This window comes from Phyllostomus hastatus, unplaced genomic scaffold, assembly GCF_019186645.2.
Source record: "Phyllostomus hastatus isolate PE091 unplaced genomic scaffold, TTU_PhHast_1.1 phas_scaffold_12, whole genome shotgun sequence".
In the NCBI taxonomy this organism is placed as follows: Eukaryota; Metazoa; Chordata; class Mammalia; order Chiroptera; family Phyllostomidae; genus Phyllostomus; species Phyllostomus hastatus.
Window position 1 is genome coordinate 2,555,350 of NW_025334007.1, and position 12,354 is coordinate 2,567,703.

General features: G+C 39.7%; 1 protein-coding gene across 4 annotated transcripts in view; it reads left to right on the plus strand.

Moving 5' to 3' along the window:
- Nucleotides 1-12,354, plus strand: part of DMD (dystrophin) — a 1,939,942-nt gene that overhangs the window by 1,469,505 nt on the left and 458,083 nt on the right. For all 4 annotated transcript variants that reach the window (XM_045855895.1, XM_045855896.1, XM_045855898.1 and 1 more), the window contains one exon: nt 2,084-2,273. In XM_045855895.1, the coding sequence (XP_045711851.1) occupies nt 2,084-2,273 (190 nt within the window). The remainder of the gene's footprint in view (nt 1-2,083; nt 2,274-12,354) is intronic.

The window sequence follows — 12,354 nt, forward strand, 5'->3', positions numbered from 1 at the left end:
TCCGGAAGCAGAGGGTAAGTGGTGTTTCAAGTTTAAGGACAGGAGCGACGATGCATCAAGCGTCGCTCATCATGAAGATGAAGCGGATACTAAAATGCACGGGGTCTCATTCTCTAAGCTTTGCTCTGCCACACCGGAGGTTCATATTGTCCTTTTATTTGGGGTGGAAATTTCTATCCCAAGTGTGGGGCCGGAGGTGGAGTAAGCCTTCATGATTTCTAATGCGCAAGCCAACCTAGAATATTAGCTTGAACTGGATGAAACTGCTGCTTTTGTAGCCAGAAACACTTCAATGTCGGCAGTTACACCTGTACGATGGCAACATGATTCCTGGTGCTGTCGCTGTGTTTCTGGATTTGTAAATAACACTAAATTAAAAGATACATAAACAACCCTTTGGATCTCTCTCCCTGCATTGGTAGCGTGCCTGAGAACTGGAGAAGAGAAGCAGGCAGCCAGCAGTCCAGGGCAGCCCTCGCGCTACACGAGGTTTACCTGATTTCCCTAACCAGAACGCCCAGCCACCTTTCAGCTGTGCAGTATTAAAGTTTATTTAGGAGTTGATAAATAGCTCAGTGAAATGCTTCCTTTTCCCCAATAGCTGCATCCTCATAAACCTATTCTACCCTCCACCAGTTAATGCAGACAGAAGATTTTTCTCCAGTACGAGCACCGAAACGACACTGTAGAAGACTTGTATGCTCAGCAAAAACCTCAGCCATGATGAATAAACAGCTCTTCTGGGGGGCTTCGCTGCCGCCGGCTCGGCAGGAGTTGTTTATTGCCGGCTTTGCACATCCCTCGCTAAAGTTGCTGCTGAAATAAATTGCAATTTTGCATAATTATTGACAATCACATCTTAACAAGCAGTGTGTATCATATTCAAGTGTTCAAGTTTTTTAAAATCCATTTTTAGCTTATGTTTAATCCCAGAAAGTGTTTGTGTAGTAATCCAAGGCAAATACAGCATTTAAATAGAGTGCTAATTTCCTCATTGCAGACAAAATTTACCTGAATCTTTTTAGATGGGACTGTTACCGCCTAAGGCTGTTTTCCCTCCCAAGGTATCATTATGCAGATGTTTGCTACAGGCGTATGTGCGTGTATCCGCAGTACATGTATTATATATATTGTCAGGAAATGTGGATAATATTTTAGGATTTTTTGTGTCTTTAGGGAGCTTGGTTCACTACTTGTGCAACAGGAAGTGAGACTATGGGATGTGGGCGGCGGGAATTAACAATTTGAGCAACTGTAATGTATAACTATATAATGTGTGAGGCTTTACAGACATTACTGTATTTTCATTCTCGTGACAGCAACATGTATTCAGATGAGAACTTAAGAAATTAGAGAGGTTAAGTAACTTGCCCTATTACACAGCTGGTAGGGAATAGCGGGATTCGAACCCAGATCTGTCTGCTTTTTTGGCTCCACTATTTTCAATACACCTAAAATTTCCTTTTGCAAAATAATCTCAGTTGTATGACAGGCAGGTAATGTAATAGAAAGCTAGCACAATAGTTAAAGCTATTAGAACACAATAGCAAGTGTTCCACAAAATAATATTCTGCACAACGCTTTCTATGAAAGCTTTTTTCATTTTTCTACTTGTTAATCATTTTGTCCTCCTTTGCCCTCCAAATCCCCTTCTTTCTTTGTCTTCCAGCATTGAACTTTCTATTCTGGTTTTACATTTTCTTGACTTCTTCTTGCCTATCCAATCCTGGTTTCCTGCCTCAAGTGATATCAAAGATCGGCATGGTGTAGGGATTTTCAGGGTCTTACGCACATACAGATTAGCTTAAAGTTTTGTAGCATATTACAATAAACTTCCAAAAACTCAAATAAAACAAACTTTCCAAAGTCCAAATATACCTATGTGTATATGTGTGTGTATACATATGTATACATACATATATATTTGCTATTTTAGTTGTTGCTTTTAAGAGGAGCTTTAGTGACAGCTCACCTTTTTGTTCATAGGTACAATGTAGTCCCTTTAGCCTTGCTCTTTTCAGGGGTTCTCCGGGTGCACCACGTATTTGAGGAGAATTGCATCTGTGCGTTTGTTCCTTTGCAGAGTGAACGAGCGCGAGGCTGCTCTGGAAGAAACTTACAGATTACTACAACAGTTCCCGCTGGACCTGGAGAAGTTTCTTGCCTGGCTGACGGAAGCTGAAACCACTGCCAACGTCCTGCAGGATGCCACCCATAAAGAAAGGCTCCTAGAAGATTCCAAGGGAGTAAGAGAGCTGATGAAACAATGGCAAGTAAGTCGAGCATTTTTGCTGTCGCGCTCTTGTGAATCCACTCAAACCAATCTCAGCATTTGTCCTTCTAGTTGATACGTGGGGGACGCGATATTTATATGGCCTGGTTTCTTTCAGCACTTGGGTAAGAAGGAGAGAGGCAGAGGGAGAGGGAAAAGTCACTTATTATCTCTTTTAACCGCCGATCTTCTAAACAGTATGACTTTAACCAGGAAAAACTTGCACATCAAACTGGAGCTTTGGTCAGAGAGAAACTTTGCTCAGAGAAAGAAATTAGGGGTTGGTTTATTAAATTGAAAAAGTTGCCATTGTTGAGTGTTTATTTAATATTTTACAGGGAAAGCGTCTGTATGAATTGTCTATTTTATTTAGCGTTGCTAACTGAATCAGTTTCCCTTCATTACTTTCAAATACGTTTTGAAATGCTAATCTGGCATTTTGTAGCTTTCTTCCTAACATGATCTGTGAAAATAAAAAATGAGATGACTAAATTTGTCATAGTTAATGATAATGCAATTTTCAGACAATTGTTTTTCCTAGAAACAAAAATTATTGCTATAAAATTTCATATGCAGAAACACTGAAACCAGAAGCTGAGGGCAGCTGTGCTTAATGAAGTCTTGGTGAGAATCATATTTTACAGTTCAAGGTTATTCTCAGCACCTGATAGGATTTTCCTGAACTATTATGGGATTGTTTTATGTGTAGTTGGGTTTTCTGGCTTGATATTAGAATTTTACCACTATCGCAAATACAATTTGGAGTGTTAGAATAATACGATCAGTTTGGGGAACTAACTTCATTTGTTTCTTTGTTTCATATTTTGAAATCATGAGAAGAGTGATGGTGCACCCTGGGTTGAAAAATAATTCCAAAATCAAATCATAATAAGCAAAGGCTTTTCTCTTGTCCTTCTTGTTGTTGTTGTTGTTGTTGTTTTCTACTTTGAAATGATATTTGATGTGCTTTGCTGCTCTGGTGCATAGAGTAGATGGCAGTGGCAACGTTAGATCCTTGAATTTCTTCTCGTCTTCTCATTCTCCTCAGACTCTACGTGACCCTCCACAATGTGTATTGGGTCGGTCTGATCATTTGGAGGCAGTTTGTTGGAACGATGCGTCATATATCTTTGCAGGTATAGATATCTCCCGTGGCTTGACAGGGGGAAAGCAATGCAAAGTTGTACCTTTCTGATCACTCTTACCTGAGTGGTTAGAAAATGTGCTGCTGGAACTTATTTGACTTAACGATATTTCATCTATAATATTTTCTCCTTCTAAATGCCCATAAGGTCGCCCTAGAATTTTAGTAATTACTATATAGATTCACATATTCTCATCAGCTGTGGTCAAAAGTAACACTTGAAGTGGAATTTTTAGCAGATTACTTCAAAAATCAAAAATAATAATTCTGGTGACTCAAAATAACTTCATAATAGAAATTTAATAAAATAGCCCTTAAATTAGTGAATAAGTCTGGTCCAGGGCAAAGCTACATCCATCGATCTCCTATATATTTCTTATGTACATCTGCAGTACTATACAATGGAAATTCACTTATAACTCTTAATCTTGAGAAACTGCAAAGATTCTGAGTCATTCAAGAAAAAAAAATGGCCTTGTTTTTCCTACATTGAAAGAATAGAGGGTAAAGGACATTTTGTTTAGATTCCTGATCTTTTATGAATTTTTATTTATTTTTTAAATTTTTTATTTATTTATTTTTAGAGAGAGAGGGAGGGAGGGAGAGAGAGAGAGAGAGAGAGAGAGAGAGAGAGAGAGAGAGAGAGAGAGAAACATCAATGTGCGGTTGCTGGGGGCTGTGGCTGCAACCCAGGCATGTACCCTGACTGGGAATCAAACCTGTGATGCTTTGGTTCGCAGCCTGCGCTCAATCCACTAAGCTATGCCAGCCAGGGCTGTATTTTATGAATTTTTAAAAAAAATTTATTGATTGATTTGAGAGAGAGAGAGAAACATCAACCTATTGTCCCACTTATGTATGCGTTCATTGGTTCATTCTTGTATCTGGCCTGACCGGGGATGGAACGTACAACCTCGGTGTATCAGGACGATGCTCTAACCAAGTGAGCTGCCTGGCCAAGTACTGATATCTCTTTTAAATACTGTTGGAAATGACTATGAGGCAACGTTCTAGGCTTATGCTACATTATTCATAAAAAAGTATTTATTCTCTAAAAACTATACAACACTTCCTTAGAGTCCCTGAAAATCTTCAACATACAGTTTTTCCCTTACTAAAGTAGGACTAAGACTTCAACATCCTTTAAACACAGAGAAAATTTTCTCATTCCTTCTTAGTATTGTGTTTTCTGTGAATTCCAGTTGCCTCAGGTTGAAACTCCATTTCATGAATAGGAATGGCATTTATAGCCAGCTCTGATTTTTAAGGTAGATGGCTCAGTAATGGTCTTTTGATGAGCTATTTGGAGGTATCATGATAAAAACTCTCAAGTACTGAAACTATTCATTATTGTTAATGGCACATTTCAACTCATGGAATTGAATCAAGATACTGGGGTTTACAAGCAACTAATGGAAATGCCAATTTTCAAAGTAAATAAAACCATGTATCTTAGGAGATTACATGCAATTTCTATATTGCAACTAAATGGAAACATTTGCTTTTTTCCCTCTGCAAACGATTTTTAAATTTTTTTTGGGGGGGGGCGTTCGCATTTTTTTATTGTGGTTCAAGTACAGTTGTCTCCATCCCCCCCCCACTCCCCCCTGCAGCCATCCTCACTTCCCACACTTGATCCTACCCCCTTTGGTGATGTCCATGTGTCCTTTGCAGTTGTTCCTGAAAACCCCTCCCCCTTTCCCCTATCATCCCTCTCCCCCTCCCCTCTGGTCACTGTCAGTTTGTTCTTTTTTTTAATATATTTTATTGATTATGCTATTACAGTTGTCCCATTCCCCCCTTCACTCCCCTCCACCCTGTACACGCCCTCCCACCTACATTCCCCCCTTTAGTTCATGTCCATGGGTCATACATATAAGCTCTTTGGCTTCTACATTTCCTATACTATTCTTATGCTTCCCCTGTCTAATTTCTACCTACCATCTATGCTACTTATTCTCTGTACCTTTTCCCCCTCTCTCCTCCTCCCACTCCCCTGTTGCTAACCCTCCATGTGATCTCCATTTCTGTGGTTCTGTTCCTGTTCTAGTTTTTTGCTTAGTTAGCTTTTGTTTTTTTTTTTTTTAGGTGTGGTTGTTAATAACTGAATTTGCTGTCATTTTGCTGTTCATATTTTTTTTATCTTCTTTTTCTTAGATAAATCCCTTTAACATTTCATATATTAAGGGCTTGGTGATGATGAACTCCTTTAAATTGACCTTATCCGAGAAGCACTTTGTCTGCTCTTCCATTTAAATGAAAGCTTTGCTGGATAGAGCAATCTTGGACATAGGTCCTTGCCTTTCATGGCTTTGAATACTTCTTTCCAGCCCCTTCTTGCCTGGAAGGTCTCTTCTGAGAAATCAGCTGACAGTCTTATGGGAACTCCTTGGTAGGTAACTGTCTCCTTTTCTCTTGCTGCTTCTAGGATTCTCTCCTTATTTTTAATCTTGGGTGATGTAATTGTGATGTGCCTTGGTGTGTTCCTCCTTGAGTCCAACTTCTTTGAGACTCTCTGAGCTTCCTGGACTTCCTGAAAGTCTATTTCCTTTGCCAGATTGGGGAAGTTCTCCTTCATTATTTGTTCAAATAAGTTTTCAATTTGTTGCTCTTCCTCTTCTCCTTCTGATACCCCTATGATTTGGATGTGGGAACATTTAAAGATGTGTTTGAGGTTCCTAAGCTTCTCCTCACTTTTTTGAATTCTTGTTTCTTCATTCTTTTCTGGTTGGACGTTTCTTTCTTCCTTCTGGTCCACACTGTTGATTTGAGTCCCAGTTTCCTTCCCATCACTATTGGTTCCCTGTACATTTGCCTTTATTTCACTTAGCATAGCCTTCATCTTTTCATCTAATTTGCAGCCCAATTCAACCAATCCTGTGAGCATCCTCATTACCAGTGCTTTGAACTGTGCATCTCATAGGTTGGCTATCTCTTCATTGCTTAGTTGTATTTTTTCTGGAGCTTTTTGATCTGTTCTTTCATTTGGGCCATTTTTTTTGTCTTGACACGCCTATTACGTAGTGAGGGGCGGAGCCTTAGGTATTCACTAGGGCAGGGCAACCCACGTTGTGGCACTGTATGTGGGGCAGGGGTCCGAGAGGGAACAATGGCACTGCTCTCTGCCGGATTTCAGTCACTTCCCCCGCTTCCCACAAACAAACTGGGCCCTTCTGGTGCTGATTCTGGGTGGATGGGCTTGTGTACATTCTAGGACGTAGGTCTCAATGAACTCTTCTGTGAGACTGGGAGTTTCTCTGGCACCTCAACCCCCACAGGTGTTTTGAATCAGTGGTTTGAGGCTTTATTTTCCCCGTGCTGGAGCCATGGGTTGCATGGTCTGTTTTGCTCCCCAGCTGTTCTTCCCAGTTTATCTGCTCATGAATGTGGGACCACCTGCTCTACCAGCCACCACCTTGCCATGAATCCTCTCCACCCTGGCTACCTGTCTCCGCGCCTCCTACCAGTCTGGATGAATGTTTCTTTAATTCCTTTGTTGTCAGACTTTCATACAGTTCAATTTTCTGTCAGTTCTGGTTGTTTTTGTTTTTAAATTGTTGTTGTCCTTCTTTTGGTTGTGCGAGGAGGCACAGAGTGTCTGCCTATGCCTCCATCTTGGCCAGAAGTCCCCCAGTTCTTAATTACAGTGTCTCTGGTTATATTTTGCTTGCTTGTTTGTTTTGTTGATTAGGTTCCACTTACAGGTGAGGTCATATGGTATTTGTCTTTCACTGCCCAGCTTATTTCACTCAACTTTAGAATTTTGAACAAAAGGAATTTTCTATGATATGTGGAAAGGAAAAATGTGTTAATAGTTTGCCTTTACACTTCATTGGAAGAAGTTGGTCCTATTGTTTGAGTCATGCTGTACAGTAGTCCCCCTTTATCCACAGTTTCAATTACCTATGGTCAGCTGTGGTCCAAAAATATTAAATGGACAATTCCAGAAATAAACAGATCATAAGTTTTATTGCGTGCCATTCTGAGTAGCATAATGAAATCTCATGCCATCCTGTTCTATCCTTCCCGGAATGTGAATCATCCCTATGTCCAGCATCTCCACGCTGTAGACGCCCCTGCACATTATTACTTAGTAGCCGGCTAGGCCATCAGATAGACTGTCGCAGTATCACAAAACTTACATTCAAGTCACCCTTATTCTATTTAATAATTGCCCCAAAGCACAAGAGTAGTGATGCTGGCAATTCCGATATGCCAAAGAGAAGCCGTGCTTCCTTTGAGTGAAAAGTTGAGTACCACACAATAAGATGTTTGGAGAGAGACCACATCCACATAACTTTTAGTCTAGTCTATTGCTATAATTGTTCGATTTTATTATGTTATTGTTGGTCATCTCTTACTGTGCCTAATCTCATACATATAACTTTAGCATAATCATGTATGTATAGGGGGAAAAAAAGCATAGTATATATAAGGATTGGTATTAACCATGGTTTCAGGCACCCACTGGGGGCCTTGGGACACATGCCTGTGCCTCAGAGGGGACTACTGTACAGCAAGGGTAGCTCTTACATATTAAAAGAGGCAACTCCACATGCCTAGCAAGAGCAACAGCTCTCCCAGCAGATCCTGATATATCTGCTCACCCAAAAGCAGTGGCGTTTGACTTTATATGATTGCTACTAAGTGGAGACAGGGAGTGAAAACCTTCACAAAATATGTGTTTGCCTGTGACTGTCAATCAGCCGTTCTATATATGGAGGCTCCAGCTCTCGCTAGACTAGCTGACTCTCGCTGTTGTTTATCATCCACTCCATAGGGTACTTGTTTCTCCCAGCCGTACTATAAGCATTCATGTATTATGAAGCATATGCTTCCTTACTGGAATTAACCTCATTAATTCCACTCTGAAAGCCTTTAAAATTTCTTCCTTGAATCAAAAAAAAAATGTTAGTTACTTTCCTTACTAAAAACAAGGCTATAATATCCATCCTGGTACTTGAGGATAATGAGAGATTTCATATAAGTATTATTATTTCTTTAACTGGGATTTTAAAGCCAATATCTTTTTATAAAGTACCAACTATATAGAGCCAAGAGGTGATAGTGTGAGTTTCTTTTAATTGAAAATGTAGCCTTAAAATGAAGAACTGTATTCATAATTGAATCAGGTTGTTCCCGGGTCCAAAACATTCCCTGCTCTGCGCCTCAGAGAACTGATAGAGATGGTCGTGGTCCCAAGCTTGACCGTAAAACCACGGGTAACTGACTGAAAGTAGGAAGACTGCATCTTTGCTCATGTTTCATGAGTTTCACCAATCTTACCTTGTTCTCTAAGCACCCCTAAGAGAGAAATGCAATAACAGCTTAAAGAGGAGGTTTGTGGGTGTGGTATGTAGTGGGAGAGATGGTCATAAACATGGCATAGTTAGGGTTTTTTTTTCTCAGCAAGAGAAAGTATGGAGCCATTAACACTTGAGATTCCTCCCCCTGTGGTCTGGTTCATGTCTCCAGTCATACGTTTCAACTCATTCCCTCCTATGATTGCATTTGTTTGACCCATGAATCCTCCCGGCCCTCTTTCTTATTATAAAAATCCCCTTCTAGGAAACAAAACCTATTCAGAGATACAAATTTAAGAAGTTTTGGATTGTAGAGCAGAGTACACCTGCAAATTAAGCTATCTTAGGTTTCTCAGACATTATTGTGATTGAGGAAGTAGCTTCCTCAGTGTTTCTTACAAAAATCTTGGCCCAGTGGATAATTCCAAAGGAAGAAAGAAGGACGCAATCTTAGTAACACAGGTAATATCGTGAATAAGTGGAATTGTCATGTTTCTTGGGACATCTGAGAACAGAGAGTTACTCTGAGGATTTCTAACCCTAAGAAAAGGAAACCCCTTGCATCTTCTTTTCTGTTGCTATCATTTGAATTGAGGTTTTTTTTAAAGATTTTATTTATTTTTAGAGAGGGAAGGGAGGGAGATAGAGAGAGAGAGAAAAACATCAATGTGCGGTTGCTGGGGGTTATAGCCTGCAACCCAGGCATGTACCCTGGCTGGGAATCGAACCTGCGGCACTGAATTGAGTTTTCTATGTATTTTTAAATCTGTACTTTGATAAATAAAGAATATGTAAGTATTCTTATATAATACTTATATTATATATTATATATTATAATATAAGTATTATATAAAGTCAGTATTTTTCTTTTGCCTGGTGATGACTGCCTAGTATTGTCGATATTTGAAACTTTTTTATATATTATTTTCCAAAGAACTTGCATTTATCATATCTTTGTTGAGCATCTGGTGCCTAGCATGATGCCGGGGCTAGCAATGCAAACGTGTTTAGAGAGATGCTGTTCAATCACAGTTCAGACAAAGGGCTAGTTTGAGTGTCAAACCACATTTTTTAAATAAAAAGGAATAAAATTAGTAGTATAGAAAATAGAGTCCATCACTCTTAAGTAAGAATCGGCATTGTTTTGTGAAACTTTGTTTTCAGTTGCTTGGATATACATGTATGTGCGTGTGCATGTGCATGTACCTCCTGGATCACCATGTAAAATATATTCAAGAGACACTGTATTGGAACATGATTCTGCCTTTGGGATGCTCATATTCCAGGGGTGAAGATAGACATGCTGAGTATTGTAGTAGAGGGCTTCACAGGGTCTAATCAAAACACAGGATGATTATTAAGGTAAGCCTGCCAGAGAGACCAGGAAGCTCACCTAGAACTCTGTTTTTCAGTCTTGCTTATACATTGGAGGAGCTTTTAAAAATGCTGATATCTGGCCTGATGGGTATGGCTCAGTTAGTTGGGTGTCATCCCGCAAAGCAAAAGGTCGCCAGTTTAATTCCCGGTCAGGGCGCATGCCTGGGTTGCAGGTTTAGTCCCCAGTCGGGGTGCGTGCAGAAGGCAACCGATCAATGTTTCTCTCTCACATCAATGTTCCTCCCCTCTCTTTCTTTCTCCCTTCCCCTCTCTCTAAAAAATCAATCAATCAATCAATTAAAGTCTTTTTTAAAAATGCTGATCTCTGGGTTGCAAACACAGAGATCCCAACTGGTCTGATCACAATATATCCGGCCCGTGATTTTCATGTGCAGCCAAGGTGGAGAACCTCTGCTCGGAGAAAGTCAGAAGAATGTGAGGCGTTTGCTAGGTACACGGAGTTCAAAAGAGAATTTTTGGCAAAGGAAACAGCACGGCCAAAGCCCTGGACAGTGTGGCAGTTTGGGGGTCTGAAGGTTCTCTATGGCTGAGCTGGGAAAGATCAGCTGGAGTACCTGATGCGGACAGACAGCGTGGTATGATAGAGACAATATGAGCCTTGTGGGCGGAAAGACCACTTACATTACCACTTGTTGCCTAGCCGCTAGGTCTCAATTATATCCTTCTATGCAGCGAATACAACACTTCACAGGGTTTGGGGATGAATAAGTAATAAGATAACACATAAAATGCCCACCAGAGGAGCGGAGTTGTGGACTCAACAGGCTCAGCATCTACAAGCTGTCTTTCCCTCTCTCTTGCCACCTGTCTTTAATAAGAGTTTGGAATGTGCATGTAGTCTGTGGGAAGTCAGCCTAGCTTTTAAGGAAATGGAATAACCAGACTTACGTTATTGAAAAACCACTCTGGTAACTGTGAGGAGAACGAATTAGGATTTAGACCTGTCCAGGAATAATAGTTAGAAAGTTATTTCTGGTCCTTTGCCTATTTTTAAGTTGGATTGTTTTGGGGTTTTTCTTTTCTTTTCTTTTCTTTTTTTGGTGTTGAGTTTTATAAGTTCTTTATAAATTTTGGATATTAACCCCTTATCAGAGGTATTGGCAAATATGTTCTTCCATTCAGTGGCTTGTCTTTTCATTTCACTGATGGTTTCTATTGCTGTGCAAACACTTTCGTTTGATGTAGTCCCATTCATTTATTTTTTCTTTTCAATCCCTTGCCCAAGATGGTATATCAGAAACAGTATTGCTACGAGAAATGTTTGAGATTTTACCGCCTATGTTTTCTTCTAGCGTCTTTATGCTTTTGAGTCTAACATTTAAGTCTTTAATCCATTTTGAGTTTATTCCTGTGCATGGTGTAAGAAGGTGGTCCAGTTTCATATTTTTGCATGTATCTGTCCAATGTTTTCAGTATCATTTATTGAACAGACTCTCTTTAACCCATTGTGCGTATGTTTTTGCTTCTTTTGTCAAATATTAATTGACTGTGGATGTGTGGGTTTATTTCTGGACTCTCTTTTCTGTTCCACTGACCTATGTGTCTGTTTTTGTGCCAGTGCCGTGCTGTTTTGATTGCTGTGAACTTGCAGCACAGTTTGAGATCAGGTAGCGTGGTTCCTCCTACTTTGTTCTTTTTTCTCAGGATTGCTGTGGCTATTTGGGGTCTTTAGTGATTCTATAAAAATTTTGGAATATGTGTTCTAGTTCCGGGAAGCATGCCATTGGTATCTTGATAGAAACTGAGTTGAATCTGTAGATGGCTTTGGATAACGTGAACATTTTAATGTTAATTCCTCTTGTCCATGAAAATGGTATATGCTTCCACTTATTTGTATCTTCTTTCATTTCTTGCTTTGGCATCTTATAATTTTCCAAGTGTAGGTCTTTTACGTCCTTGGTTAAATTTATTCCTAGGTATATATATTTTTGGTGCAATTATAAATGGGATTTCTCCTATTTCTCTTTCTGAGAGTTCATTTTTTGGTGTATAAAAATGCAACTGATTTCTGGATATTTCTTTTGTGTCCTGATTCTTTACTGAATTCATTTAATAGTTCTAGCAGTTCCTTGTTGGAATCTTCAGAGTTCTCTATGTAGAGGATCATGACATCTGGAAATAATGACGATTTAACTTCTTTCTTTCCAATTTGGATGTCTTTCATTTCTTGTTGTCTGATTGCTCTGGCTCGGATTTTGAGTACTATGTTGAATTAAGAGTGGTGAAAGCAGGCATCC